Source organism: Rhinolophus ferrumequinum, chromosome 18 (assembly GCF_004115265.2).
Source record: "Rhinolophus ferrumequinum isolate MPI-CBG mRhiFer1 chromosome 18, mRhiFer1_v1.p, whole genome shotgun sequence".
NCBI lineage: Eukaryota > Metazoa > Chordata > Mammalia > Chiroptera > Rhinolophidae > Rhinolophus > Rhinolophus ferrumequinum.
The window spans coordinates 5372699-5399627 of record NC_046301.1 but is presented as its reverse complement, the minus strand read 5'-3'; the positions used below and the strand labels follow the sequence as shown (position 1 = coordinate 5399627).

Genomic DNA, 26929 nt, shown 5'->3' with positions numbered 1-26929 from the left:
TGTGGAGCGCAGTCAGAAAAGGGAGAACCGAGTTTGTTCCAGAGGTTGAAGAAGTTCTTTTACAAAGGAAAACGAATCGGGTGGACGGAACCGTCATTTAGATTGTACATTCCTGAAAGACAGGACATTTTCGTGTCTCCGCTGGCTTTCCCCATCCTCGAACACGTGTGTTGAATTAAACTACGGGGGGGGTTGAGGGGAGAACGATGGGAAAGTTTTTCCCCGCTTCCTTGGAGCCGGGCAAATACCTGAAGGGAGCTGGTGGACAGGACTTCGCAATCTCCGGGGTATAGCGCTACAAGTGGTAAGCCCAGCTCAACTCTGGGAAGGGTGGGGGGCTCTCTTCTGAAGTTTACGGTAGCTCCCTCCCACCCGAGCGCGGAGGCGGGATGAACTAGAGCGGCGGCAAGGACAGGCGCGGGGATGCCTCCTTTGCTGAGCGGGGGCTACCTGCGAGTGGTGCTGGCCTGCGCCCGCCGCGCAGGGCTTTCGGCCGGGTCCCGCGGTTCCCATGGCGGCCCGGGTTGTGTGCGGGATAACCCTGCCGGATCCGGCTTGCTGCGGGGCGAGCTAGACAGATTCAGGGGCATCACGGTGCGCCTGGCGCAGCTGGACAGCCTGGACGCCGACTCCTTCCAGAGGGGTCTGCAGGGCAAGTGTGCCTGGGCCGAGGGACTCCTGGGCCTCTGATGAAGTAACCCCCACGCTCTGCGCTTGTCGAGTACCGCGCCCAGAGGAGGGGAGGGGGCGCGCCTGACTGCACCCGCTTTCCCCCTTGGTTCCGGTGCTCTTAGCTGGGAGATCTCTGAAGTGCTTGGGACAAATGGTGACGATCCCAGACTTTGGGGTCGGCAACTCTAATGTCTGCTCCACTTTCTAGTGCGTGACCTTCACCTTGGGCAAGTTCTGTGAGGCACGATTACCCACCTGTAACCGGGTAATAGAAGCGCATGAGATCGCCGCGGGTTAAGATGCATAACGCGTATGAAGTGTTTAGCATAGTTAACGCTCAGTAGACGTTTGTCGGTTTCATTACGTTATTATTCACTGTCACCGAGCTGTGGTTCCGCCGGGCACTTTGCTCAGACAAAACGTCCTCACATTCTAATTCAGGTGGTGACAATGAGTGGACACAGAGACGTGCCCAGTGGTGGTATTTGTACACAAATCGGTCAGGGGCTGTCGCATCAAGAACTAGTTTGCTTGTACTTACACAGCAACAAATCTTTTATAATTAACCAGAGAGGTGGGGGGTGGATTCAGCTTTTCGTAAGAAAACTCTCCACTCTGAACCTTGAGTCCAATGATAAGAAAGCTTGGATGGAGGAGCCTTCACTTTCAGAGAGCCCTTGATTTGGTGGAACCGCCTGTTTTTCCTGTGGGTCCTTTGAATTGAAGGCAAGGCATGGAAATCCAGCCACACTAACAGGAAGGGAAAGATCCTACCACACTAACAGGAAACTTCAAATAACCTCTGTCCTATTGAGCAATATGGCAAATGAGTAAATATGTGAGTATAATCAAGCGAATTATTTCATTCTTTAATCATCCTCATTCCCAAACTACTTACCCGTTCCCCTCATTTTCTCTTCCAGTTGTGAATGATTGCTGATTCCCGCAATATCACCAGTAGGAGAGTCAAATCAGTGTTCATCCTCTAATAGGTGTTCATATGTGAGGTTACATACACTTGTCACTTGCCAGTGACCAAGCAGGTGATCAAAGCTCAGGTGACCTCAGTCAGCAAGGCAAAGCAGAAGGGGGCTGGGTTTGGAGTCACACATCCAGGTTTCAAGTCCCAGGTTCTGCCACAGGCTTCACCAGGCATGAGGCAAATTACGGAAAATGTTTGCCTATCAGGTTGCTTATGTGAATAATGCCAGCCCCAATTACTGGGTAGATGAGATCAAAGATACCGTATATGAAACTAATTTATAAACTCGGAAATACCATATACTTTTTATGTTTTAATAAAACAAATTCGACTGCACTTAGTTCTAGACACTGTTTTAAGAATATGAATTCATTTAATCTTCATAACAATCCTGAGGTAGGTCGGATTATCCTCATTTTAAAGATGATGGTGCTGAGGCACAGAGATTTGTAACTCCCCGGCCTCTAGAATCTGGTCTTACTGAACTGTGCTGCCTCGAAGAGCTGGTGCTGGTTCAGTTATTGTGTCAAACAACATTGAATAGCATTGCCTATAAATAGACACTAAAAATCATCTGGGGATCACGTGCCCCCAGCAAATGGCCTTCACACAAATCCCCAAAACATAGTTTCACATGCCCCCCCCATGCACCGTCTGTCACTGTGTTAGGTACCCTGACTTCATTTTCTAGAACTAGCATACGTTATTTAAAAACTAAGTTATATTTTAACCACCTTGAAATTTATAAACCCCCAAAATTATGACAGAACTCTTAAAAAATAGAAGCCCATAATAATCGTTCATAAAGATTACAACTAAGACGTTAAAAGGAACAAATTAAGATGGCATTTTATTTTGTTTAAATCAGGTTATTTATTCATTCTGCAACTAGTGATGAACAATTATGTGCTAAGCATTGTGTCAGGTGAAATGAATATAAAGATCACTGGCCTGATACTATGGTATTTTCAAGGAATTGGGTCTGGTGGAAAAATCACAGAAACAAGGTGGTGACCATAAAAAAAAAAAAAAAACAGTTCCCGTGCTACAGGTGTGAAGAGGACATTTTGGGACCCTCTAACCCTCCCTCCCAATAGTAGGGGAAATGGATGCTTAAAGATGGCTTCCTGGAGGAGGCGACACCGAGATGAGTTTGAATTGATTCCGCTCTTCTCGTTGGAAAATACTGACAGTATTTTATCTTGTGCATTTTAGCTGCAGTACAGCAGTGGAGATCGGAAGGTAGAATAGCAGTATGGCTGCACATTCCCATCTTGCAAAGCCGATTTATTGCCCCGGCCGCTGCCCTGGGCTTCCGCTTTCACCACGCAGAATCGGATTCATCTACGCTGGCGCTGTGGCTGGGAGAGGGGCCCAGCCGGCTCCCAGGATATGCTACACATCAAGTGGGAGTCGCAGGTCAGTTTCTAACTCCGGATAATCAGAATGAGTTTCTTAAAGGTTTACCCAATTTCTTACTTCTTACAGCGTAGCGTAAGCTTGTTCTCGTGGAATGAGTAATTTGATAAAACGATTATCCCTCCTCCTTGGGTCTAGTGCTACTGCTTTGAACAGATGAAGTTGGCCTTGTGCGTCAGAAGAGGGCAGCAGAGAGAAGAGGCAAGGTCAGCGGTTTTCCAAAGGATATGTTTGAACATATTTTCCACAGATAGTTGAACTTCACTACTCAAATAGTAATACTGAATTGGCATCAGGGAATAAACTCATTATGGTAAAACATATTAGTACTAATTATGTGAATTTGTAGAATAAAAGATAACTTTCAGGTTGAATTTAAGGTAAAGCAAACCAGTTTTTCAATGATTTGAACATTAAAGACATTTACATTGTTATTGTGCCAAACAGTTGTTTAAAATAGCATAATTTAAATATACTGTTGAATTTCGAAGTCACTGATTAGCTTCAGAGACATAGCCTTGAGAGACGACTTGCTTTAGGTTAAGGGGTTCTCAAATTGTAGAGTGCATGGAAATCAGCTAGAAGACTTGTTAAAGCAGAAGCTGGGCTCCACCCCAAGTTTCTGGTTCAGGTGGTCTGGGGTGGGGCCTGCGAATTTGCATTGCTGATAGTTCCCTGTCACTGCGGTTGCTGCTCATCCCAGGACCACTCTGAGAATGGAGATTAAGAAAATTCCTAGATCTCCAGGAAAACTAAAATAGTTAAGAATCTTTATGACCTGAAATAAAAGCAGTAATGTGTATTAATTAGTAACTTAATCAATAATAATTGTATTTGCCTTCATGTAACTTAAAAGAGTTTTTAGAGTAGGCTGCACCTATGAAGCCTTTTAAAGGAGTTATTCAGGGATGGCTAATGTTTTCTGTGTCCATGGTCTCACTCCCCTGTAGCAAGTCGAGGCACTCGGAAGCTTTCCACTCAGCTCTACTTCAGAAGATGACCTGAAAAGATGTGACGACAGCCTCACACTTCATTAGAAAGTCCTACAGATAATGATCCATTCATTGGTACAGACTGAGTTTCCAGTTATTAGCACAGAATTGGTACTGTGGGCATAACGTGTCCCTATGAAGGACTCGTTTATAACTAAGTACTATATTTTGGATTGTAGTTAAGATATGCCAGAGGCCTTCAGGGAATGACAGGAACTTGACTAGAGTCTTGAAGAATAAGTAGGATTTGAAGTGGCTGTTTGAGGTGGGGACGAGATAATGTAAGAAATTGTTCTGGAAAGGGACAGAGTTCTTCAGGTGAAGAGAAAATAGTTGACATTTGAACAGAAGGTAAATGTGGCTGGTGAAGGGGACCAGGACCCAAAATAAGCCACTTTGGCACATTGATTATTTTGAGGTGAAGACGATGGAGAAACAGCAGACACAGGAAGGGTTCTGACTCCCCCTTTCTACCTCAGTGCTGGGCCCAAGTCTCTCGGACCAAGAAGAGAACATTCTTATCACCAGAGATGTACAAACCAACATTACTAAATCTCCTATTCCATTAGTGTTCCCCATGTTTCCTTGTCACTTTCCCACAACTCACTTCCCCAGCCCGAACCCTTTAGTCTTATCCCATCTCCACAATTGATCACTCTGTTAAAATTGTCTAACTGCTTTTTTGGGCTTTTCACATCTTTCCATCCCCTCCCCAGGCCATGGGAAAATATTAACGTCAAGTCAAATCGGTATACTTGTACTTCATTTATCTGTCTTCTGTCAGTTCCATCCACAGGCCCCAGACACAGACCCGAAGTGGGGAGAGGAGGAATCTCCCCTCCCCGCTTGTCGCCTCACTGGCTGCTCATCCTGCCCGCACTTGGCGAGACCTTCGTTTATCTAGGTCTTTAGAGCTGAGCTTTCTGCTCAGGAAGCTCCTGACCGACCCCTCTAAGGCAGAGTCCTCCCACATGCCAGTCCCATCATCCGTGTCCCTTTACTCAGCTGTGTGCCTTTCTAGCACTTACCATAATCGGAGATACTATTTCATGTACTTCCTTTCCCCACAGTAATAGAAACTCAGTGAAAGCAGGTATTTTCTCTCTTGTTCACCACTGTATCCTCAGGCTAAAGCCAGTGTCTAGCATAAAGTCAGTGCTTAACAAACACTTCCGGAATGAATGGTTGCATAGGTCTCTAAGTGGAAAGGGCGGCCCTCTGAGAATGCAGCTGTGGGGTGGTGAGGGCCCTGCGGCAGTGAGGAGGCCTGCTGGAATCCAAGCCCGCTGGCTGTCAGTCCCAGAGCCGCGTGAACGTGGGCAGGCAGAATGATGCGTGCAGTAGGGATTATTTTGGGGAACACCTGAGGGAATGCATGTAAAGCACTTTGCACAGTACCTGGCTAATGGTAATGTAATAATAACCTGTTTAATCCCTGATCTCTTTGGATTTAACTTATGTTGTGACCAGCAGGGGTCGCTCGCACTGTGCTTTAGGGATGCTGCTTGTCTTTGGGATAGTTCGCTCATGTTTATAGTAGTGATTTCATTAGGGACAAGCTCCATTTGATTATTAAAATTTAAGAGTAGGTTTCCTTGGCATTTCCTTGGCATTCTATCCCCTGTAACGTCCCATTAAATTATAGTTTACATTTCCTAATAGACGACAACTTGAATGTTAATTACGTCGAACTTAGTGGTTTTCCTTCTTGCCTCAAAATACTAAATGTGTTTTAATTTCAGAGAAAATGGCTCTTGTGTTACACATACCTTTCCCCTTCTACATTCTATCTCTGCACAGCATTTGTCACCTTCCCACGTTCTATAGAATTTATTTTCTGTTTGTTGGTCACCCCCTCACACACACACCAGCTTGTGAGCCCCATGAGGACAGGGAATTTTGTTTTGTTCACTGCTATATCCCTAGCACCTGGAAGAGTGCCTGACACATAACAGGAGCTCAGTTAATATACTATATGTAGAACCTATATGTATTACATATAGGAACTCAATCAATATTAAAAGAATGGATGAATATGTAGAAAATACCTTTTTAGCAATATCTTCCCACATTATGTGAATACAGATATTTTTAAATTACAGCATTTAATGGAACCTAATACAAATCATCAAAGTATCATAACAGACCCAAGATTGCCCAAGGAGAAATAGAAAAAAAAATTATTATTGAGTTCCTAACATCTAGCCAAATACCTAGTGTGCTGGGCAATGCATATAATGAATGAAGAAATAAAAGCAACGAACTAGAACTTAAAATATACATAAAATAAAGTATTCCAAAGCACGATAGTGGCATGTTACAAAGTCGTGTACGTACGTGGTAAACAGATTTCAGTGCTTTAGGGGGGTCGTGAACCGAACATTGAGATGTTTGTGATTTGGGCCATCACATGTTCTGTACATAGTGAGTCAAGGAACAAAAACGAAAATGGAAAAGTCAACTCACTTTTTCAATAATATTTCGAAGCACTTAAAGTTACCTGGGCACTAAAGTAAACACTTACAAAAGGGTAGGAAGAATAATTATTTAACAGTGTATCATCAGGAAGAGCCAGTCTAGAGAAGCTTTGCAGATGATTATATACAAGTCAGCGTGTTAGAACCGTCAGTGGTTAAAAGAACCCGGATGACGGAGCAAGCAGCTTCTTGCTGGAGGGAACTTACATCTTCAAGGAGGAAAGGGTATTGAACCAGGCCTTCCAGGATGGGGAGGATTTTAACGACCACAGATAAGAGTGTGGAAGGAGTCTAAGACGAATTAAATGAATATTTCCTGATTATCTTTTGTTTCTCCCAACAGGAGCTGTATTTGATGAAAATACTAGAAAAATATTGGTCGTACAAGATCGAAATAAAGTAAGTGCTTCTGCTTTCTAAATGTTCAATTCTCTCTAGAGAAAACTAAAATGAAGACATTTTGATATGCTCAAAGAATTACAGAAAGATATTTTAAGTCATTTCTAAGCAGTTATGGGTCATTTGTATATTCATTTAATCCAAAACGTGTTTATGCAGGCCTTGAAAATGCCAGGGTCACCTCACTGTTGCTATTATTTTGTGGCTACAGGAAAATTAGAAATGGCTGTGTCTGATTGGGAAGACAAGTCTAACAGACTATCCAGATATTCTTCCATTCCTTCAGCATTCATGCAGCTCCTACTCTGAGCCAGGTGCTGAGACTACAGAGGTTAATAAGACAATACCCCAAAGTCCTGCATCCCACTATTTAGGAAAAACAGTCATGCAACAGACGGTGACAATTTCCTTTGCCTTTAAAAAGCCCCTAAAGACTTCTCAGAAGAGGTGACAGTTAATTGGTTCTTGAAGAATGAGTAGCTTACTAGGACAAAAAAGGAGGGGGGATTGCATACGTCAAGGGCAGAGTTCAGAAAGGAACTGACATGGTGTCTTAGTCCCTTCAGATTGCTATAACAAAAATGCTGCAGGCTGTATGACTTGGACAACAAACATTATTTCTCAGTTATGGGTATTGGGAGGCCAAGATCAGGCACCAGCAGAATCAGTGTCTGCTGAGCACCGCTTCCTGCTTCATAGATGTCAGTGTTCTGTTTCCTCACACAGTGGAAGGGAAAAGGGAACTCTTGGGATCTCTTTTATAGGAGCACTACTCCCATTCATGAGAACATAACGCCCTCCAGCCCCACCTCATACCTTCACACAGGATTCAACATATGAATTGGGCAGGGACGGGGCGTGCACATTCAGTCCATTGCACAGTGTGGAAATCATGGTAAAAAATTCATTGTGGCCAGGAGTGCAGGGAGTGGTTAAAATACTTGACCTGAGAGCTAAATTGGGCACAGAACGTAGAGAGCCTCGTACACCAAAATCAAGAGTAGAGGAATCTAGAACCAACAAAGATTTCTAAGAGAAGTACCCTGCTTGGAGGTCAGATGTTTTCACGCTCACTCAGGAGTATAAGTAAAACTGAAAGAGAATAATTATTTTGATACTTTCAGAGACTTCGATAAATATTGGTGGACAAAGTCAAACATTTTTTTTGATTGTATGTTTTTAAATTTTAAATGCCTGTTTGTAGTGATAGCCGAAAGCAGTATCCCACATTTCCAGAAATGCGATCTAAAAGCATTCTCATAGTTATCGCTTGCGTAACTTTCAAAGTCTTGGTTAAGGCAGAATCTCTGACTCGGACTAAGCTTTATGCACAGAAACGTATTGAGTACCTACAGTACTGTTGTGTCTGGCCGCAGTGAGTCCCTTCTTCCTTCCCCTGCCTTGCAGTCTGTTGGTGGAACCTAGAAGGGAGTCTTTTGGCAAAGCAGAAATTGGTTAGCGGGACCCCAACTCCAGCATCACTTGGCAGAGCGCAGAGGGTGGGTTTGGAGCTGAGACAATAATATCATCAACTTATCCGAAATGCACATTCTCAGACCCCACCCCAGACCTGCTGAATCAAAATCTCCTGGATGCTGCGCAGCAGTTTGTGTTCATAAGCCCACCGGTGAGTCAGGTGCACGGTCAAGTTTGAGAACCACTAAACTGGCACACTGGGCTCTGGGCTCCTCCACCTGCTGATTTCTGAACTCGCCAGCGATTGGTTCTTAAAGCTTGAGGAAGTGCTGCTTCCAGAACCTAGCTGTGTTCCTCCTGTGCTCCTGAGCATTTGTGATTGGCAGAAGCTAGAGACAAAGTCAAATTATGTAAGACTGGGTTCTTTATGGATTAAGTAGAAATGATACTCCTCCTATGTAGGGTGTTGATTTCATTTTTTACGTTGTAAGCGGAGATCCATCTAAGAGCAACAAAATATGAAAAGTGAATATTCATGTATAGTTCAGTATTGTAATAAGAATATAAAGTGAGAGACTAGATCATATTTCATGTCTATAATTGTTTTGGTGGAATTTAAGCATTAATGATGGCTGTTAACCATAAACAACTAATTACCGTATTCCCAGCCATTGAGCCTGTTTCTCTCCTGTAAAGGCCTCCCTGTCCCCAGGAATTAGCCGCACGGTTTGTTGCAGAGGAAAGCTTAACCCGCATCACAAGCATATGCACTCAAACTCAAACACAAATCTAAACCGATACTTGGAACAGATCCTTTCTCCTTTCCTACCCGTATATTGCAACCCTTCGTGCCCCTGCCCCAGGATTCTGAGAAACAGAAGACCCAAGAATGACTTGATCTTGTACACTGGGTGCTAAAGAGCCAAATTCAGGGTCGGGACCTGTTCGTTCATTCACTAGGTGTTACCGACTTCCTATGCACACTGTGTTGTCGGCTGTTCTAAGCCCTGGACAGATATTAGTGAACAAAGCAAAGTTTCTTTGTCTGGAGCTTGTAGTCACATGGGTACAATACAAATAGTCAACAAACGAATAAATATAAGGTGGTGGAGTTATTAAGAGAAATACGGTGCTACAATGACTGGGCTTGCTGTATTGTGCATTAAGTTCTGTATGCCTCGCACCTCGTACTCAATAAATTTTTGTTGAATGACTGAACAAACTAAGAGATCCCTATGGTAGCTTCTGTCCCTTTGGTAACAGTGATAATTTTGAAGCTAATGTATTACCTACGGACAGTGGCTCTGAATTCTGAAAAGAGTAATAGCATTAAAACTAGTGAAAATAAAAGATAATCAAATTTGTCACCAAATTGGAAAAAAGGGAGAACAAAAAGGTCAAACAATAGGAGGGAACGAAAAGGAGAGGCTGGCAGGTAGGTACCCTTGTTCTAGGTTCTGGAGATATGGCTGAAAAAAATTAGTAGTCCTTTGGGGGTTCTGTTTACACAAACTCCTGGCTAGGATTTCAGCAGCCACGCCCGGGAAGGTCCTGAAGCTAATCATCTATTTAGGAAAATGGACGATATCTGTGGGGTTGAGAAAATAATAAGAAAAAGGATCAGAAAATAAATCATTCCTAGTCACCCATTCTAGAAATCCTAAAACAAACGAATTTTTCTTCAGGACAAACTTTAAAAGAAACAGTGCTATTAAACTAGAAATTGTTTCAACAGAGAAAAGTATCTCACACTCTGTTTCTCTGAAAAAATGCATTAAAAATAATACTTACCCTTTGTTGATATGCAAACTGCCAGGAGGAGCTTCACAGGATAAATGATAGCCTTATGTCAGCCACACTTCTATTTTCCATTCATTCTTACAACTGCGCGCACAATTTACTCGCAAATTTGTAGGAAAAATTTGCTGTCACATTCACCATTCCAAAACACGATGGAATCACTCTAAATATGGTTTAAAATCCTGCATTTTCATAAGCTAAAAGGATACTTTACCTTTTGTAGTGTGTAAGGATCAGATACACTTCAGGAACTAGATGACCTCACCAAGTCAAATCAGAGGGGGGCATATATGTGAGTGCTGAGTAGCCCCCAACAAGCCCGAGAACTTTGAGAAGAGTATCTCTTTTAAAAAAAAAAAAAGTAAAAATCTTCTTTTTTAAGATGAGAGGGAAAAGGATCATAGAATTTTACACTTGAAGCATAGAGATGTTTTGTGTTCTTTTATAGGAAGGGAGAACACAGATGAAAACAGATATAGGCAACATTCAAAACCCCACCCCCCCTTACCCCTTCCTCAGTAATTTTTCCCTCATGAAATAATGTACTGGAAAGATGGAATAATAGTACATCACAAGCAAAATAATAAATCTCATGTCAATCAGAAGATTCTAGATAGGGAACTCACAGGCAACAGATAGATACAAAGACGTTTGGTATCAAACTAGATTTTAGTTGCAATTCACAAGATCTAGAGGAGTGGACATCTAAGATATTCTGGTTGGATTTACATAGAATGTTCCAGTGAGGTCTGAAGGAAGCACAAGGTGTATGAAAAAGTGGCGAACAGTAGTTTAGGATCAGTGAGAACAAGCAAACCGACTTTTAAAATTTCTTAAAAGATGGATAGAATCAACTGCCTGGATTTTGACCCTGAGTTGACTACACACTTGCTTTTGTCACCCCAGGAAAGTTATGAAATCCTTTTATGCCCTCAGTTTCATCACTTCTAAAATGGGAACAATAATAGTCCCTCATGGGTTACTGTAAAGTTTAAATGTGTGTAATTCTTACCAAAAACTTTTCACAGCTTTTGGAACACAGAGGGCATTCAGTATACGTCACCTAATAGTAATCACTGTTCGTTATATTGCTAAAGCCAGTAAATGGGAGTATTCTTTAATATTAAAAACAGGTGAGAAGACACAGTCATCTCCACTGATCAGATCTACATTCACCAGGTTGTCAAACCGCGTGACTTAGGTCTCTCCACCTGCCACTTCAGACTGCAGGCGCGAGCTTTTTCCGGGGGAGAAGGCAGCTTTTTTAAAAACAAGCTCCTTAAACCTAAGTGGTGCCAGAAAATATCACAAACTACTCACCAGCATAAAAATAAACTTTAACTTTTCCATAGCTAAGGTTTATGAAGTACATTTCGGTGAGCTGTTTTCAATCCTTACATCTAGCATGTGTCCCTTGTGATAAGTTCGTATCGCCAGATTTAATCAACAGTCAATCTCCAATTATTTGTAGTCAAGTCTAGGTCAAGATTTTAAAAATTGACCTTCATTGGTTTGGGGGAAGTATTTATATCTTTCATTAGAAATAGAATTTATGGTAGTGAAGTCTAATATCCTATTGGAAAAAAGACCACATTCATTTCTGTAGAAACATAGCTTCTGGACCCATTTCCAAATGGAATCCCAAACACGGTGCCTTAATGTAGAGATATAGTTAGAGATATATTTCTACACTAATAAAATAAAACATGCGTTATAAATTAATCTCAAGTCTGAGCCAGACGCGGAAGGGTGGAAAGCCTGAATTCTGTACCCACATGATCAACAGTCTGTGGAAACTCTGGGAACCATGCCACTGGTCTCCAACCTAGCATAGTTGGGTAGTGACACACTCTTTAAGAAGCACAGGAAATGAGACGGTCACAAAGCACACCAGTAAAAGGTCCATAAACTTAGTTTTATGAATGAAGAGTATAAGGTGTCCCGGCTCCACGCTGCAGAACCTTTTATGAGTACGTCCTGATTCCTCATTCTTCAGTTTTTGTCATGGTGATGGATAGACAGAACAGAACTCTAACCATGTCAGCCATAAAAATATTGTCCCATGCCATTTCATAAGTATTTTTAGTCAAATTTTTCCATGTTGATCCCCATTCCAAGATTAGATCTTCCCACTTGTCCCTCCCCACCAAAAAAAAGGTATACAAAAGACCCCACAAACTTCATCAATTTTATTCACACTACCCATGAAAAGAAATTACAGTTTTACATAGTCATTAACACACAGAACAAGAGAAACCTTAAGATTAATATATCTGATTAGACACACAATACAGAAAATAAATGTGAAATTAAAAATAGTATACTTTAGTGATGAAATTTATACTGTATTTCTACTTATTTATAGCAGCATCTGTAAGAGTCCTCTATTTACTTGTTAATAGTTAACTAGCAGCAAAATTTTTTAAATTACACAAATTCAGTAGATGTTTCCCTCTACTGTTTCATTCATACAGAATCCATCACTTGAACCACACATAACCACTTCTACTTCCCGAAGAAAACGGTGTGAAAAGACTTCATAAGTTACCAGTTTTCCCCCAAAAGAAAGAGGAGTGAGGAAGGAAAGCAAAAAAAACTTTGCATGCAATTACCAAAAAATAAAGTCTCAACCACTGTAACCACTTATGTGGACCTTCATTCACACATGTGTGTTAGTGAATAAAAGCCATGTTAACTTTATTTTTTGACTTTATACTGCAGTTGAAAAATATGTGGAAGTTTCCAGGAGGCCTGTCGGAGCCTGGAGAAGATATCGGTGTGTATCTTACAGATTTTTATTTGGCTTGAAAATGTTGAAGAAATTCATGTGTTTACTTTCTTGCTCTATAGTTGAGAATAAAATTTTAAATTTTCTAATTGGTTCAGACTAAATCAGAAAATTTCAGAAGTTACTTCAGGACTTCTGAAATTAGCCTATTATACTCAATTCATTGGTATAAATAATACCGTTAGGAGCAGTCCACCTTTTCTGTTTAGGACTGCTTCTTCAGCAATTGGTTTGAAAATCAGAAATGTTGGATTTATATCAGTAAAATTTGGCATTAAGGGTTATTTTGGATATAATTAAAACTGTTGGGAGTAAACTATGAGAAAACACACATTCTTGGCTATTTCAGCCCACAACTATGAACAGTAACTTTTAAATGAACTTTGAAATAAATATGAGTTATAAAGTCAGTTATTGGAGCAGTGGTGATGTACTTCTTTATGAAAATTTTATCTACTCTTTATTTTGAGTAGTCAGGAAGCCAAGACATAGCGAAGTGTCTCATATGAGAAAGTCTCAAATGAGAGATAACTCCTTAAAACAACTTACTGAGCTCAATATTGAAGACAGGGAAATAGGAAATAAGCTAAGAATTCTACAGGAAATAGATGAAATAATAGAAACTGAGTTTGCCAACCTATTCCTTACACCATTGGGTCAAATGCAGTCCCTATTACAATAAATCAATAGGTAACTCATTTGATACCAGCATTATTTATCCATGACTTTCTCCTCAATATGCATGTTCCTGTTCTCATTAGCCAACATTTATATGAAGACAATTTCCTAAATTATCTTTAAATATTTTATTCAAAAAGGTACATATACCTGAAACTTGACTGTTTAAAATGTTATACAGATTAAAATGCCCTATACACAGTATATAGCCAACTCCTAACAACCAATAAGTAAATTGACTACATTCAGATACATCCATAGCAAATTCTGGTGTTTAGATTCTTATTGACCTTTTGCTTGGACTCTGCTAGGTCTTTTGTTGAAATAGAAGAGGATTTGGTAGTGGTGAGTTCTGGAAGAGAAAGCCAATTATTCTAGAACACCTAATTACCTTACACTACCCTTCGGTGAGATATGAGAACATGTAAACTAGGCATGGTTCTGTTTACATCCTTACCCCATCCGTACTGGGCAAAAAGCAGTCCACAGGAGGTTTGTGTAGCTTCCACTTCTGACTCGTGCCTTCTCAAATGAATTGACATTTTTCATTTGAGTTTTTCTGAATCTTCTGAATTTTAGATATATTTAAATGCAAGTGAAGAAACACATTTCCAAGCCAAATATGTATCATTTTAGGCTGAAGTGTCCTGAGAGCCTTTCAAGTCCAGGTGGTTAAGAATTCACTATTTTTTTAAAGTATTTGTGGTTATCACAGTAACCCACCTATCCAGAGATCATACATATGCCTCAACCATGTGGAAGTAAGAAAAAAACAGCAGTCGGCCTTACTTCCATGGAATAGTATAAATTAAAGCTTTGCCTTAGAACTGATATAACCTCAAAAGCAGCTGGAAATGCTAACTGACAGTAGAGTCTGACTCGATGGGAGGGTGTGTCTGTTCTGTAATACAGTTTAGTAACAGATTCTTCTTAATGACGAAGCCAAATCAGCCAAGCATTACTTTCTTCTACACTGTATTTAGGAAGGTAATATACTTTAGGAAAACTGCCATCCCAAATGTGCAAGCATCCATATTGGCTCATAAGCAGTAAAGACTAACTGGGAAGCACATTTGTTTGGAATCCTTCATTCTTCGATAGTACTAAGTAGGTAAATGAAGCACGACTCTCCATAGTGTTTAAGAAAAATTAAGAGGAGCACATGCAAAATGGAATGCAATCCTCAGACTTTAATGTAATATAATACCCTAAGAGTAACAGGTATCTACAAAGTTAAAAATGGAGAAGTCGCCTTCCAAGAAAAATCTCATGACTACTGACAAACGAGAAGCCCTGCGTAGCCGAAGGACTGGAAAGTAGTGAGGAATGGTGGAGGGGGGCTGCTCAGAGTCAGAGGGAAACGCCAGGAAAACCCACATTCTGCATAATTTTTCCTATTATTTTGTTTCCACCTAATCCTATTATTAAACTTACAAAATAGAAATAGCAAATATAAACTCCCTTTCATTATTGTCCTGTAACTAAACAAAACACTATGGCTGATGTATTTAAATCTGTCTCTCAATCAGCAAAAATAAAAACATAATCCTCTTGGTTTTTCCTATGTTCTTCAGACGTATAAAACAATGTTATTTCTGTTTAGCTTACAGTACATTAAAATAATAAAGGTACAACAGAGTAAAGCACTCTATCCAGATAAAAATTTTAAACTCCTGGTGACTCGCTGGGGAAGAGATTCCCATCAGAGGGGGAAGGGCTCCCTCATATCCTGGGGACAAAAGCACTTATTTGCTCATTCAGTTTTCAGTCCTACTCACTGCTACGCTGTCCCAGGTGAAAGTGATCAGACTCCCCAGGCAGCCCTGCTACAGATGGTGACAGCAGAGCCAGGCCCGCGGGCTGTCTGGCCCCATCCTCTGCCCCCACGACACAGGAACAGGCTAGACTCTAAATGCCCAACTCTTGATTAGTGGTACTAAACGCTAAAAAGTCCCCCCCACCCCACAGACACACAGTTATTTTTCAAAGCATTTAAAGAATAAAAATATTTAAACAATCGTTACGTGAGATCAGCAAATGACATGTAAAATTTAAGAATAGTGCCACAATCTTTAACAGACTTAATAACAAATGTATATTATACGCCAGACTGAAAATTATTTCTCTTATTAAGGAAAGTTTTCCTTCTCTTAACGTAAATTCTTCTTTTATATTTTCAGTTTAAAAATGTAATTTCTAACCATGGGTAATCTATGGCAAATCTCATAAGGGAAGTGGGCATGTAGTTAAAAATGGCAGACAAATGTCTTACATTTCAGAACACCGTCCTCTTCCTGTGCATATTATATTTCCAGAGCCGTTTCTTAGGAAGAAAACCACAGCGTGTCCAGGGAATTGGGAAGACAGTCTATGGCAGAGCACACGGGAACGGCGACAGTTTCCTTGCCTTCCTCTCCCTTGTCTAGTCTTCACCAGTAAGACTACAGAGAAGGCACATATAATTTACTCTGTGACAAACAAGAAAACGGAGGCCCGAAAGGGCATTTGAACAAAAAGCTGTGCAACTGTGGTGTTGCCCAACAAGCTGGGCGAGGCAAGCAGCTGTTTGAAGGGCTTCTCGGGCACTTTGGTGACAATGACAGAGTCTCACAGATGTAGGGAAAGCCCTACGTCTGGGGATATTTAGTAAAAGCAGCCACCCAAATATGTTAATGGCAGTAAAATCTTGCCCCATAAATTTGCATATTATTGGAAAATCAACCTTATGAAATGTGAAAGCCCTGTTGTATTATGAAATTCTGCATATGACAAGTGTTGTGAAAACCTCTGACGAAGTGACTGCAGCATCTGGGTGTTGGAGGAGTAAGTCCAAGTTCTCTGTAATCTCAAGAAACATAGGAAATGCCCCAAATTCCCCTAGTGGGACTCCATTAACAGGATAAAGGCTGGAGCTTAAGCAAAACGTTAGAAAGGAATCTGTTCCGGGATCTCAGAGGCTTGACATCTCAGAGGCTTGACGCACGCCCCCACCCCGGAGAGATTGGAATCATTTCAGAGTTCCATACATTCTACACTTTTGTAAGGAAAAATGGATCACTCCTCTCAGTACTGATATGTACAGACGTAGGCAGTGCTGACAGATGATGAGGAACAGGATAATAATGAAGAAATACGGAGGAATATTAACTGCAGCTTTGCAACCCATGTTTTCAACCTTTGGGAACTAGAGCAGGAAGAGGTTTAAAATACGTAACCTCCAAACCATACAGGTGGGTAAGCCCCCAAGTAGCAGCCAAAGAAATATTCACTATTTCAAAAGCTTCTTAGTTGTGCAGTGGTAGGAAAATGCTTTGGTATTTCAGGAGGTCCAGAAGGCAGAGTTTATCTAGAGAACTTCCCTTGCTTAGGGGGAGGTTTTGCTTTTGAACCTTTAGATGACGCTCCTTGAACTGAAAACCCTTGCTGACCAGACTCCCACAAATGTGATCCCACTGATCTGCACATCTGTGTGTCACGTAGGAGACACGGCAGTCCGAGAGGTTTTCGAGGAGACTGGTATCGAGTCCGAATTCAGGTCGGTCCTGAGCATCCGGCAGCAGCACGCCCACCCGGGGGCGTTCGGGAAGTCGGACATGTACATCATCTGCCGCCTCCGGCCGCGGTCGCTCACCATCCGTTTCTGCCAGCACGAATGCCTGCGGTGCGAGTGGATGGCGCTCACTGAGCTGGCCAGCACCGAGAATGCCACCCCCGTCACCAGCAGAGCTGCTCGGCTGCTGCTCTACGGGTCCAGGGAAGGGTTTGACAAGATCGATCTGACGGCGGAGGAACTTCCGGCGGTTTACACAGGCTTGTTCTATAAACTCTATCACAGGGAACTGCCAGACAGGTACAAAACGATGGCAGGGCTGGACTAGATTCATATTTACATGTTTAAATTTGTAAGTAAATGGTACACGTGGATTAATGAGTGCCGTATGATAAGAGTAGTGGACATTCTGGGTTAACTAAATATCTGACCTTAATTTTCTAATGTGTAGGAGTGCCAGGAAGAAAACCTCTAAGTGTGCACATAAGCCTCTTTTCAAATGAAGCAAATGTATGAAAAGACTGTAGCTGTAAGTAAGCTTCACTGGATAAAGGCAAATGCTATCTATAAGGTGAAAGGGATTTTTGTTTTTCTTTACTAAGGCAATGGTTACATATTTTACTATTAGAAAAAAAGGTTATCTGACCAGTTATCCAAACCGAGCAGAGAACTGTACACATTTTCTCCTTTTCTCTCACTAACACATTTCTAAAATATACCTCTTCTTTCATGTGGAATGAGATCAGGTGTCGCCATTAGATCAGCTCTTAGCAGACATTGGAAGAAAAAGTATAGCTTTCTGCCCAGGTCCTGTTTTGGGTCCAAGTTTATACTGCCCAGTTCGTTTCAGTGCCACATACCAACTGGAGTATTTCCTTGAGCGGTAAGTATTGTAGTTGTTAGATTCCAGTCGTTCAAAAAAGAAACACTCGTCTGTAACACATTTCTGAAAAATAAAGGAAGAATTAGTAATTATTATTATCCTTTCCACATTAAATATCCATGACAGGTCCCTACCCATTCTGCTCTACCTGGGCTCAGCAGGACAGTCCAGCCAGCAAGACTGACACACTACACGCTAGCTCGGCAGAAGGGTGCCAGTAGCTCAGGTACAGGGCAGCGAGGGCACCGATGGAATAGGAACCACACTGGCTCAGATCTGCAATATCCATGAACATGGCTTTCAGGGTCCCCACAAAGAGGGACACCAAGTAGCACACTACACTCGGGGATACCAAAGTATGGCTTCCAATTAGGTATTTATGGTCAATCCTTCCTTCTCCCAGGCCAGAGGCAGGTAACCAGTCAGGGGTCATTGTTACTCTTCCAGTGAAATGGTGCTGGAAAGGCAACCTTCCCCCAGAGAAGGAGTATGAATCGGTTTTTCTAGTCGCTGATGTTTCTAAGGAATAAAAGAGTTCTGTACAGAAAACAGCCAAATTGTATTGGAACGTTACACGTGACGGGCATTCTCAAAACACTAACAGATTCTGGCAGTTTCGTGGGAGGGAAAACTACGCTGCCTTTTTATTTCAATCCAACTATTTATGGGGGAGGCAATAGCTAGCTTTACAAATAGCTAGATCTGGAAATACTATTCCAAGTAATGAAGTCTAATAGGCTACCATATTATTTCAGATACATGTTCAAAAATCAACTTCAGGGTGGCACTGATGATACTGACCTCTGGGGGCAGAGGGTGGGGAATCAACAAATGATTTATTCACTTTAAGGAAAGAAAGGAAAAATCATTTTTCATATTACAATTATAGATGGGCGCTAGAACGATAAACTCATGTAGAAAACCATATAATTTTACACATGTTTATGTCTCCACATATATTTAAATACAACATGTACACATAGAAACATGACATAAACCCATGGTTTTGTATGTATGAATATACCAGATTCCCCCTATGTCTATCTACTCAAATCTAGGAAACTTCAGCATTGGGAAAACCCGCATTCGGAAAACATGAATCATTTCTCAGATTCTTTGGTTCCAAGAGAAACTAAACAATGACACAAACAGCCAGAAAAAACATAAGTCAAGAAAACAATGAAAAGAGCTGGCGTAACTGATAACCGAAATGAAAAGTGAAGGGCCGAGAGAGACCTCACAGTGGACAGGTGTCTCAGGGGTGAGGGCAGGACAGCAAGTCTGGGGTCAGCTTCGAGAGATGAGAATGTTACTGCGTATTTACTCGGCTTCACATTTTGACCGTGGTTAACTGAACTGTTTAAAACTGAAATACAAAAACTTATGGAATTTGCTCATTTTTTTTTCAACAAATTACTCATGAAGCAAACTTGTCTTTCTGATGCAAATGAATCCCTAGCCTTGTAGAGAAGCACTGCACAAGGTCCCAGCTCTGTGACCCCTGGACTGTTGTGTGTGGCTCAGAAAGATTCAAAGGTGGTCACCATGGAACACGTCCACAGCCCGCACCCCACGCCACCTCTGGGGAAATGGATGCCACGTCTTGTGTTGACTCAAGTCAACCTCGGTTACTTTGTCAGTTTTCAGTGCCACTGATAAAAATCTTCCACCTTCCCTATTGTAGGTTTAAGGTCAGGAGTAGAAAAGTGACAAAAAGCAAAGAGTGAGCAGCAAAGTCGCAGCCACCACAAAAATGACACGAAAGGTCTAACTCCCCAGAGCAGACCTACCCACATGACTCAGTCATCAGGACCCCGATATGCTCATTTTCTGGAGCTCTGTCAACTTCCAGGGCGCCCCACCTTGCTCGCTGGCACCCCTACAGTGCCTGGCCTACGTGGATACGTGCCATGCCAATAATATTTGCCTTCTCTGCCAGTTCCTACTATTTCACAGAAAAGAAACAGTACAGGGATGACGTGGACAGTGCATCATGGAACCCACAAATTGTTTCTTACAGAGGTTACTTGTACGTTTACAAAAACGGAAGGAAGGAAAACCTGCATCTGTGCCAGGTGCCCAGACAAGTAAACTTACTAAACAACTGCTATACACTTGAAAACAAACTGCACTATTTTTTTAATGGGTCGGAAGGCCAAAATTCAACTCTCAAGACGCGTTTTACAGACCCATGTAGGTACAATTTTCAATTCTCTCTATCAGTTTACAAATTGTCTTCAGTGACTGTGATCTTAACATTCTTGTTAAAAATGGATGTGATACAAGTTTCAGGAACGTTGATAAACATATTTACAGAGCTTTTTTCCTGTCCCCAATGTTGATCTGCTCACCATTGCAAACTTAAGAGAAAAGGGAGTCTTTGATGAAATGACATCGCTGTATGATCAGTAGCTTCTAAGGGCTTATGACAACGATACCTGGCCTTCAAGCCTTGATTTACAGAGGCCAGGAGCCGGGAAACCTCTCACCTCAGTTACTGACGGCTTTCCTGCACATCATTTTATTTAAATATCACAACAGTGAGGACTCTAAAAGGTGGCGCTCTCAGTGACTTATTTTTAAACTGTAGACACCCTTTGCCCACGTAGCTATCTGACACCTTTCATCAAATTAAATTTTCCTTTACTTTTTTTTGGTTAAGAATAATTTGGGGATATAAAAGCTCACAGTTCAGTAATCCATTTATTCATTTAACGTGAGTTTTTGTCTTCTAGGCACTGGGATTGACCAGTGACCACACTGAACAAGCATACGTGCCTTTATGCTGCTCAGATCAAGCTGCGGGAGACATGCAGGAAGCAGGCAGAAGAACTGACTGAGTAACTTGTGTGCTCAAAGGATAAATCCTACAGAAAGAAAACTGAGTAGGATAAAAAGGATTGGGAGTGGGAGTGGTGGGGCACAGATTAGATTGCAATACTAAACAGCAATCACAGGGGGTGCCACTGAGAAAGTGACACTGGAGCAGACATTGGGAGGTGAAGGAGTTAACCACCCCGATATGAAAGGACATTTTTAGCAGAGAGAGGGCACAGCCAGTGCCCACGCCCTACAGCAGGGTCGGCCTGGAGTGTGTGGGGGCAGCAGGAGGCCAGCGTGCACACAGCAAGGCTTGAAGGGGCGGGGAGTAGGACACGAGGGCCCAGAGGAAATGAGACAGGAGACTGAAAAGTTATTGTACGTACTTTGGCTCCTACTAAGAAAATGAAAGGCCATTGTAGGCTTTTGAACAGAAAAATGGCCTGATCTGACATATTTTTCCAGGGCTGCTCCGGCTGCCAAGACGACACTGGGCCAAAGGCAGACACCTTCATTAGAGCCACCAGTTGGAGGCTTGCTCAGGATAAATGGAGACAGGACCACAGTGGTGGCAGCAGGGATGGGAAGCAGCTGCCTGCTTCCGCACAGGGCCTGAAGGCAGAGTCAGTAGGGCTGCCTGACAGATCGGGCGTGCAGTGTGAGAGAGACAGAGGCGTCCAGGATGGCACCGTGTTCTTGAATGAGGACGTACTGACATGGGGAGGCTATGCGAGGGAACTCACAGGGGACGGTTAGGAACTCAGTGTCGAACACGTTGGGTTTGGGATGACTATCAGACATCCTCACAGAGATAATGAATTCAGTGAGCACACACGACGCAGCGGACGTATCACGGAGCCCTCTTTCCCTCTTGCTAATGCTAATAACCAGAGAACTGGAAGTTTTAAAGGAATTACCATGGAATGCTAGAAAGTGTGTTGAGTTACGATAGTTGAGAATAATAAGAAGCCATCATTCCCAGTTCCAAGAGGTATGGAACCTACAGGAGGCGTGTGTACATGCATGTATGCGAGGGATACAACTGTGTGTGTTAGCAGTGGGCACGTGGGAGGCCATCCCCGAGACCAGCTTAGCTCAGGGTCCTTTGCAAGGGGCTCAGGACCCTCTGTTGGCAGTGACGACAGTGACGCTAATGAGTTTACAGGTGATGCTGGTAGTTCGACCCCTCGTAGGGGTACCGGAATGGGGAAGAATCAAAGAGAGTTTGCAACAGTACAATCAACATTTTAAATAGTTTGGCTTGTTTTTGTCTAGACATTTAATTTACTTTGAAATTTCAAAAAGAAAGGAAAGTGATGTGAGCTATGAATACATATGGAAAAAGTGATCCAAGGAGATGGTGAGAAATAGGTTTCTCACTGTTGGGGGTTACAGACAAGCACGAGCGGGGCGGCTAAAATGACCCATGCGATACTGGTGGCTCAGGGTTGGCCACACCGTATGGCCTCGTGTTTAGCTTACTGTATTTACAGATACGTGTGTATCCCCAGGTGCGCAGATGCCCGCATTTCTTGCTCTGTCGGGTGAGAGGCCTAGGAGGACACACATCTCAGTAGTAAGTAGCAACAAGCTACCCAGCATCCAGTTTCCCTAACGCCATTTTCCAGTCAAAGGAACCAAGGTTCCTTAGGGACACGGCTCATTCTAGGCTGCAGGAGGGGATGTACAAGCTGAGCCTAGAGGGTCTTGTAGGCCATAAAATGAGCAAGTGCTCAAAAAAAATCCCACACTGATTGGGGTACGTCAAAGGGACATGGGAACCAACTGAAAAAGCTCCCAAAGGCCAAAGCTGGAACAATCTGAACAAAATAAATAACTCGGTATTGGATTATGACCCAAAGTATAAATGTCCACGAGTATATGCTGATATAAATGACTGAATAAATAAATGGAGAACAGACAAATTTCTCACACAAAAGAATTCCAAGTAATTTATGTAGCTACTCCCCCCTCAACGACATGGAGCCCCACAGCCCTTAAAATGTAGACTGTACAGCGACTTCCAAAGAACACAGTATTGGGGGGTAACTTTACACGTCCCCCTGTTCCCCTCCTCTCCTGTCCTATGCCACTGGCTTCACAGTTCTTGTCCACTGCTAAATATTAGATTTGAACCTTATGGCCATTTCCCCATGCTCTGTTTATTGGATTATTTATTCTTTTACAGTACTTTGATTTTGCAGTTTGGCTTAGGAGGGAGTTTGCTCAACATGAATCCAGAAATGCTTTTGCTTACACCACTTCTGAGAATTGAAAACAGACATGATGTAAGTATCAGTGTTGACTAGTTCAGAACAAAATAAAACTTACAAATTGTGAAAAGTTAAAAGTAAATTGGATCTCAATTTTGTAATATATATGTAGGTTATGTAAAATGTTATAAGGTTGGTTTCTAAAAGAAACGATAATTCTTAGTAGGCAGTAACCTTTGCGTTTAATTATATTTGATCATTTAAAAATGATATACATTCCTCTTTAATTGTTGTATTTTTCTGACAGATTTGATCAGTATATATTGTCAATCTGGATAATTGAGCCCTCAAAAATCTGTTTTCTCTCCTTTACTTTGTGTGTAGGTTTCATGTCTTTGTAAAGGCCCATCAACTAAGAAAGTTATTCAATAGGTAAAAAAGTATTTTACTCTTACAGTAATTAAATGCATATCCTCAGAGAATATAAATACGTTTTCATATTTCACTATTATGGATTAACACAAGTTACACCCTGTCAAATACTTACTGAGATATTTTGCTCAGGTTATCACCATCTATAGCCTTTCATAGAAAACAATGGGCAACTTTCTAAGCAGATGAAGCCCAGGCAGATTTTTTCATGCCCATGCTAATTGAGATTGTTTGGTGGTTTAAACTTAAAACTATAATTAATCCTACTTTATGTAATTAAAAAAAAATCTACTACAATTTTGTGAACACTTAAGAAATCCTAATATTTATTCTGGACTTCTGTTGCTCATAGCAACAGAATTTATCCTGCTATGGAATGGAATAAAGAGTCTGTTGTGTGTTAAAGAACGACTCCACGTCTGCCTCCAAATATAGGCTTTGGTAGTTAAATATAGTTACTCTTTGAACTTTTGTATTTTCTAGCTTTGACGGGGGGGGGAAGTCCCTTAAGAAATGTTTTCAAATGGTGAGAAATCCTTAGCCTGAATGCGTTTGTACCATTACTACGTGAAGGTATTTGAGGAAAAAATGATGCACAACTTAGTCTTTTTTCATACTCTCGACGGGTAGTAACCTACCCAATGTGACTTAGAAACAGAGATGTTTTATGTGTCCAGAGTAGTCTTCTTTTTGAGGGGAAACTGGAATGTTCTACAAATCACTGTGGGAATCCCACGCAGGGTAAAACGCAGAAGAGCCCAGGGGCGCCATTAACGCGGCAGTCTGGGATAGGGCCAGGGAGTAGAATGGAAAGAAGTATGCCTTTGGCAAGTGTAAGTTCTTAAGCCCCGTTTCTCTAGGTTATAAGGAGTATCTGCATCCCCAAATGATGGTTACTGGTCACAACACTGGATTACAGCAGAAGTTGTTACTGTTGACAGTTCAATGCCTCTGGGTCTGACTCAGAAAGAAATATGCCACTTGCTCACCCACCAACACCACCTCCTTGGTTTTGGGGTGTGGATAGTTACTTTCTCCTCTGAAGATTGATAGAGCCCACCCGGACTAATTTGAAAGAGATACGACTGCTGCTGAAAAGGCATGGCAGTGAGCCATACAAATTGAGTGGTAAGATTAGGGATGAATTTGTGAACTTGGCAGGAATCGATCCTATGATGGGAGCTGGAACAACCAGGTCTTGGCTGATGCCATTCCTCAAAGGAAATTGATAAATCCTGACTTTTCCATTTATGTGGAACAGCTGTAGCTTTGTCCCTACAGGAGAGTTTCTGATAGATTCCTAAGCATTACTAAATTAACTCTTACTGTATCAAGAAGAATGAACACATCCAAGGAAACAGAAACACATTTAAGACTAAATAAAATGCTGTGACCTTAATCTTGTGAAAGGTCCTGCTTACCTAAGGAAGAAATGAGATAACAGTTTATTTCAGAGCACTTTATGCTTCTGATGGTACAGAATCAACAGTTTGGGAAGCTTAATGCCTGTTTACCAAGAGAAGATGTCAGAATTCTCTAATTTGCAGAGAATTCTGTAAGAATGAGAAGGCAGTTCATTTTCAGATCTATTGTCTTAAATTCACCCCCTGTTTTATGAACCCCAGTAGTTTCAGAGATGCACTTTATATAGAGTAGCTTCTGTTTTCATCACTTTGACAACTATAGAGCTTTTTATCATTAGAGATGTACCTACATTCCGGACAAATTCTCGAGATGAAAGCTACTCCAATGACTATCTTACAGGGCCACCAGGATTCCACTCACTGGGTCTTCTAATCTCAGTGAGTGGAAAACCACTGGGTAACAATCTAGATCACTCATTGAGCCAGATTAAGACAGAGAAGAGGCTAGAGCTTTAAAACCATTTGACTAGTGTTGTCCATGGTCAGTTATAACAGAAGCCAATCTGTGCGTCTCCTTTTTTCCTCCACCACTTTCACTGTCTGACACTAGCCAAACCAACACGACTGCAGAAGCCATAGTGATTCACACTATATGTGATTTGTCACATCTTGAGGTGAGAAGAGTAGGCGTAAACCCCTCTTCCTCCTTCTATAAAATCAAGGTCATCCAAAATTACCCACTGATTCACTGTCCTGGAAATATTTAAAATGCTAATGTGGTAGACTAGACTCCCCACGTGTTGCATCACCCCTTGAGTTGACAACAGATTTGTAGAAAAAAAGGCAAGAACAGACGAAGAAGTTAAAGCCCTAAGTAGTCAATCTTTTAGGGCTACTTTTCACCTAGGAAACCTCACCCATTGCCCTGATTTAATTACCACCTCTATGCAGAAGACACCCAAATCTGGGTATCAACATGGACCTCTCTAAGCTCCAGACCTGTAATTCCAACTATGTAGTGAACATCCTCAGCAGAATGTCTCTTAGGCAACTTGAACTAGATACCGTGTTTCTCTGAAAATAAGACAGTCAGCTCTAATGTGTCTTTTGGAGCAAAAATTAATATAAGACCCGGTCTTATATTATGTTAGATAAGACCGGGTCGTATATCATAGTAAAATAAGACCGGGTCTTATATTAATTTTTGTTCCAAAAGACCCATTAGAGCTGACTGTACGGCTAGATCTTATTTTCAGGGAAACACGGTAGGTCTACATTTGAACCTGTATTACCTTTTCCCAGAACTTGGGCTTTTTCTCGTTCCCCTTTTTCATCTACCTTTGCATCCAAACCAGAAACCTAGGAGCCGTCTTTGACTTTTCCCTCTGCTACGCTCCTCAATATAAACCATCTCGAGTGCCAGCAGTCGACTCAGCCTCTCTGCCCCATCACTGCTAGGTCCTCATCACCACTTGCCTGCACTGGCCTATCTGCACCAGTCTTGGCCCCCTCAGAACCATCCGATACACTGCTGCCGGCGTGATCTTTCTCAAATTCAAATCTGACTGTGTCTCTTAGAACTCTTCGTGGCTTCCACCGCTTGTAGCTGTAGTGTAGGTAGCAGGCAGTCTACCTACCTCTCCGGCCACATCTCTTCCTTTCCACCTTGTAATTCCTGCGCACGTTACGCTCCCCCAGTAGTGAATTACTTGTAACTCTGGAGAGACGCCCAGCAAACTTCCTGCACACATGCCTTTGCAGGTGCTATGTCCTTGAATCATCTGCAGTCTCATCTCCATTCCTGCTGCTCCCAGACTGCCCAGTGACCTTCCTCTACAGCAGCTGCAGAAGCCATAGTGATTCACACTCTACGTGTGATTCACACTACCTAGTGGTCTTCTTCCTCAACCGAGAGAAGTTTAATCACTTCCTTTCCTATATTCCGGTATCACAATACTTCTTACTCCCTTTCCTGTATTACGATGCATGGATGCAAGATATAGAAGAAACAGTCAAAACCCTTACACATGATCACACTTACTTA

At 41.9% G+C, this 26929-nt stretch overlaps 2 protein-coding genes across 2 annotated transcripts in view; one reads left to right on the top strand and one right to left on the bottom strand.

The window, feature by feature from the left end:
- Nucleotides 1-394: 394 nt before the first annotated feature.
- On the top strand, nucleotides 395-17885 carry NUDT6 (nudix hydrolase 6). The gene is made up of 5 exons (XM_033133859.1): nucleotides 395-652; nucleotides 2870-3073; nucleotides 6886-6941; nucleotides 12879-12933; nucleotides 17104-17885. Exons 1-5 carry the CDS (start codon nucleotides 424-426, stop codon nucleotides 17499-17501), a joined length of 942 nt encoding a protein of 313 aa, XP_032989750.1. The 5' UTR covers nucleotides 395-423; the 3' UTR covers nucleotides 17502-17885.
- Nucleotides 17886-17910: 25 nt separating this feature from the next.
- FGF2 (fibroblast growth factor 2) overlaps nucleotides 17911-26929 on the bottom strand; it is a 42637-nt gene continuing 33618 nt past the window's right edge. Inside the window, 1 exon segment of the mRNA XM_033134366.1 lies at nucleotides 17911-18119. Coding sequence (XP_032990257.1) covers nucleotides 17934-18119 — 186 coding nt within the window. The 3' untranslated portion in view covers nucleotides 17911-17933.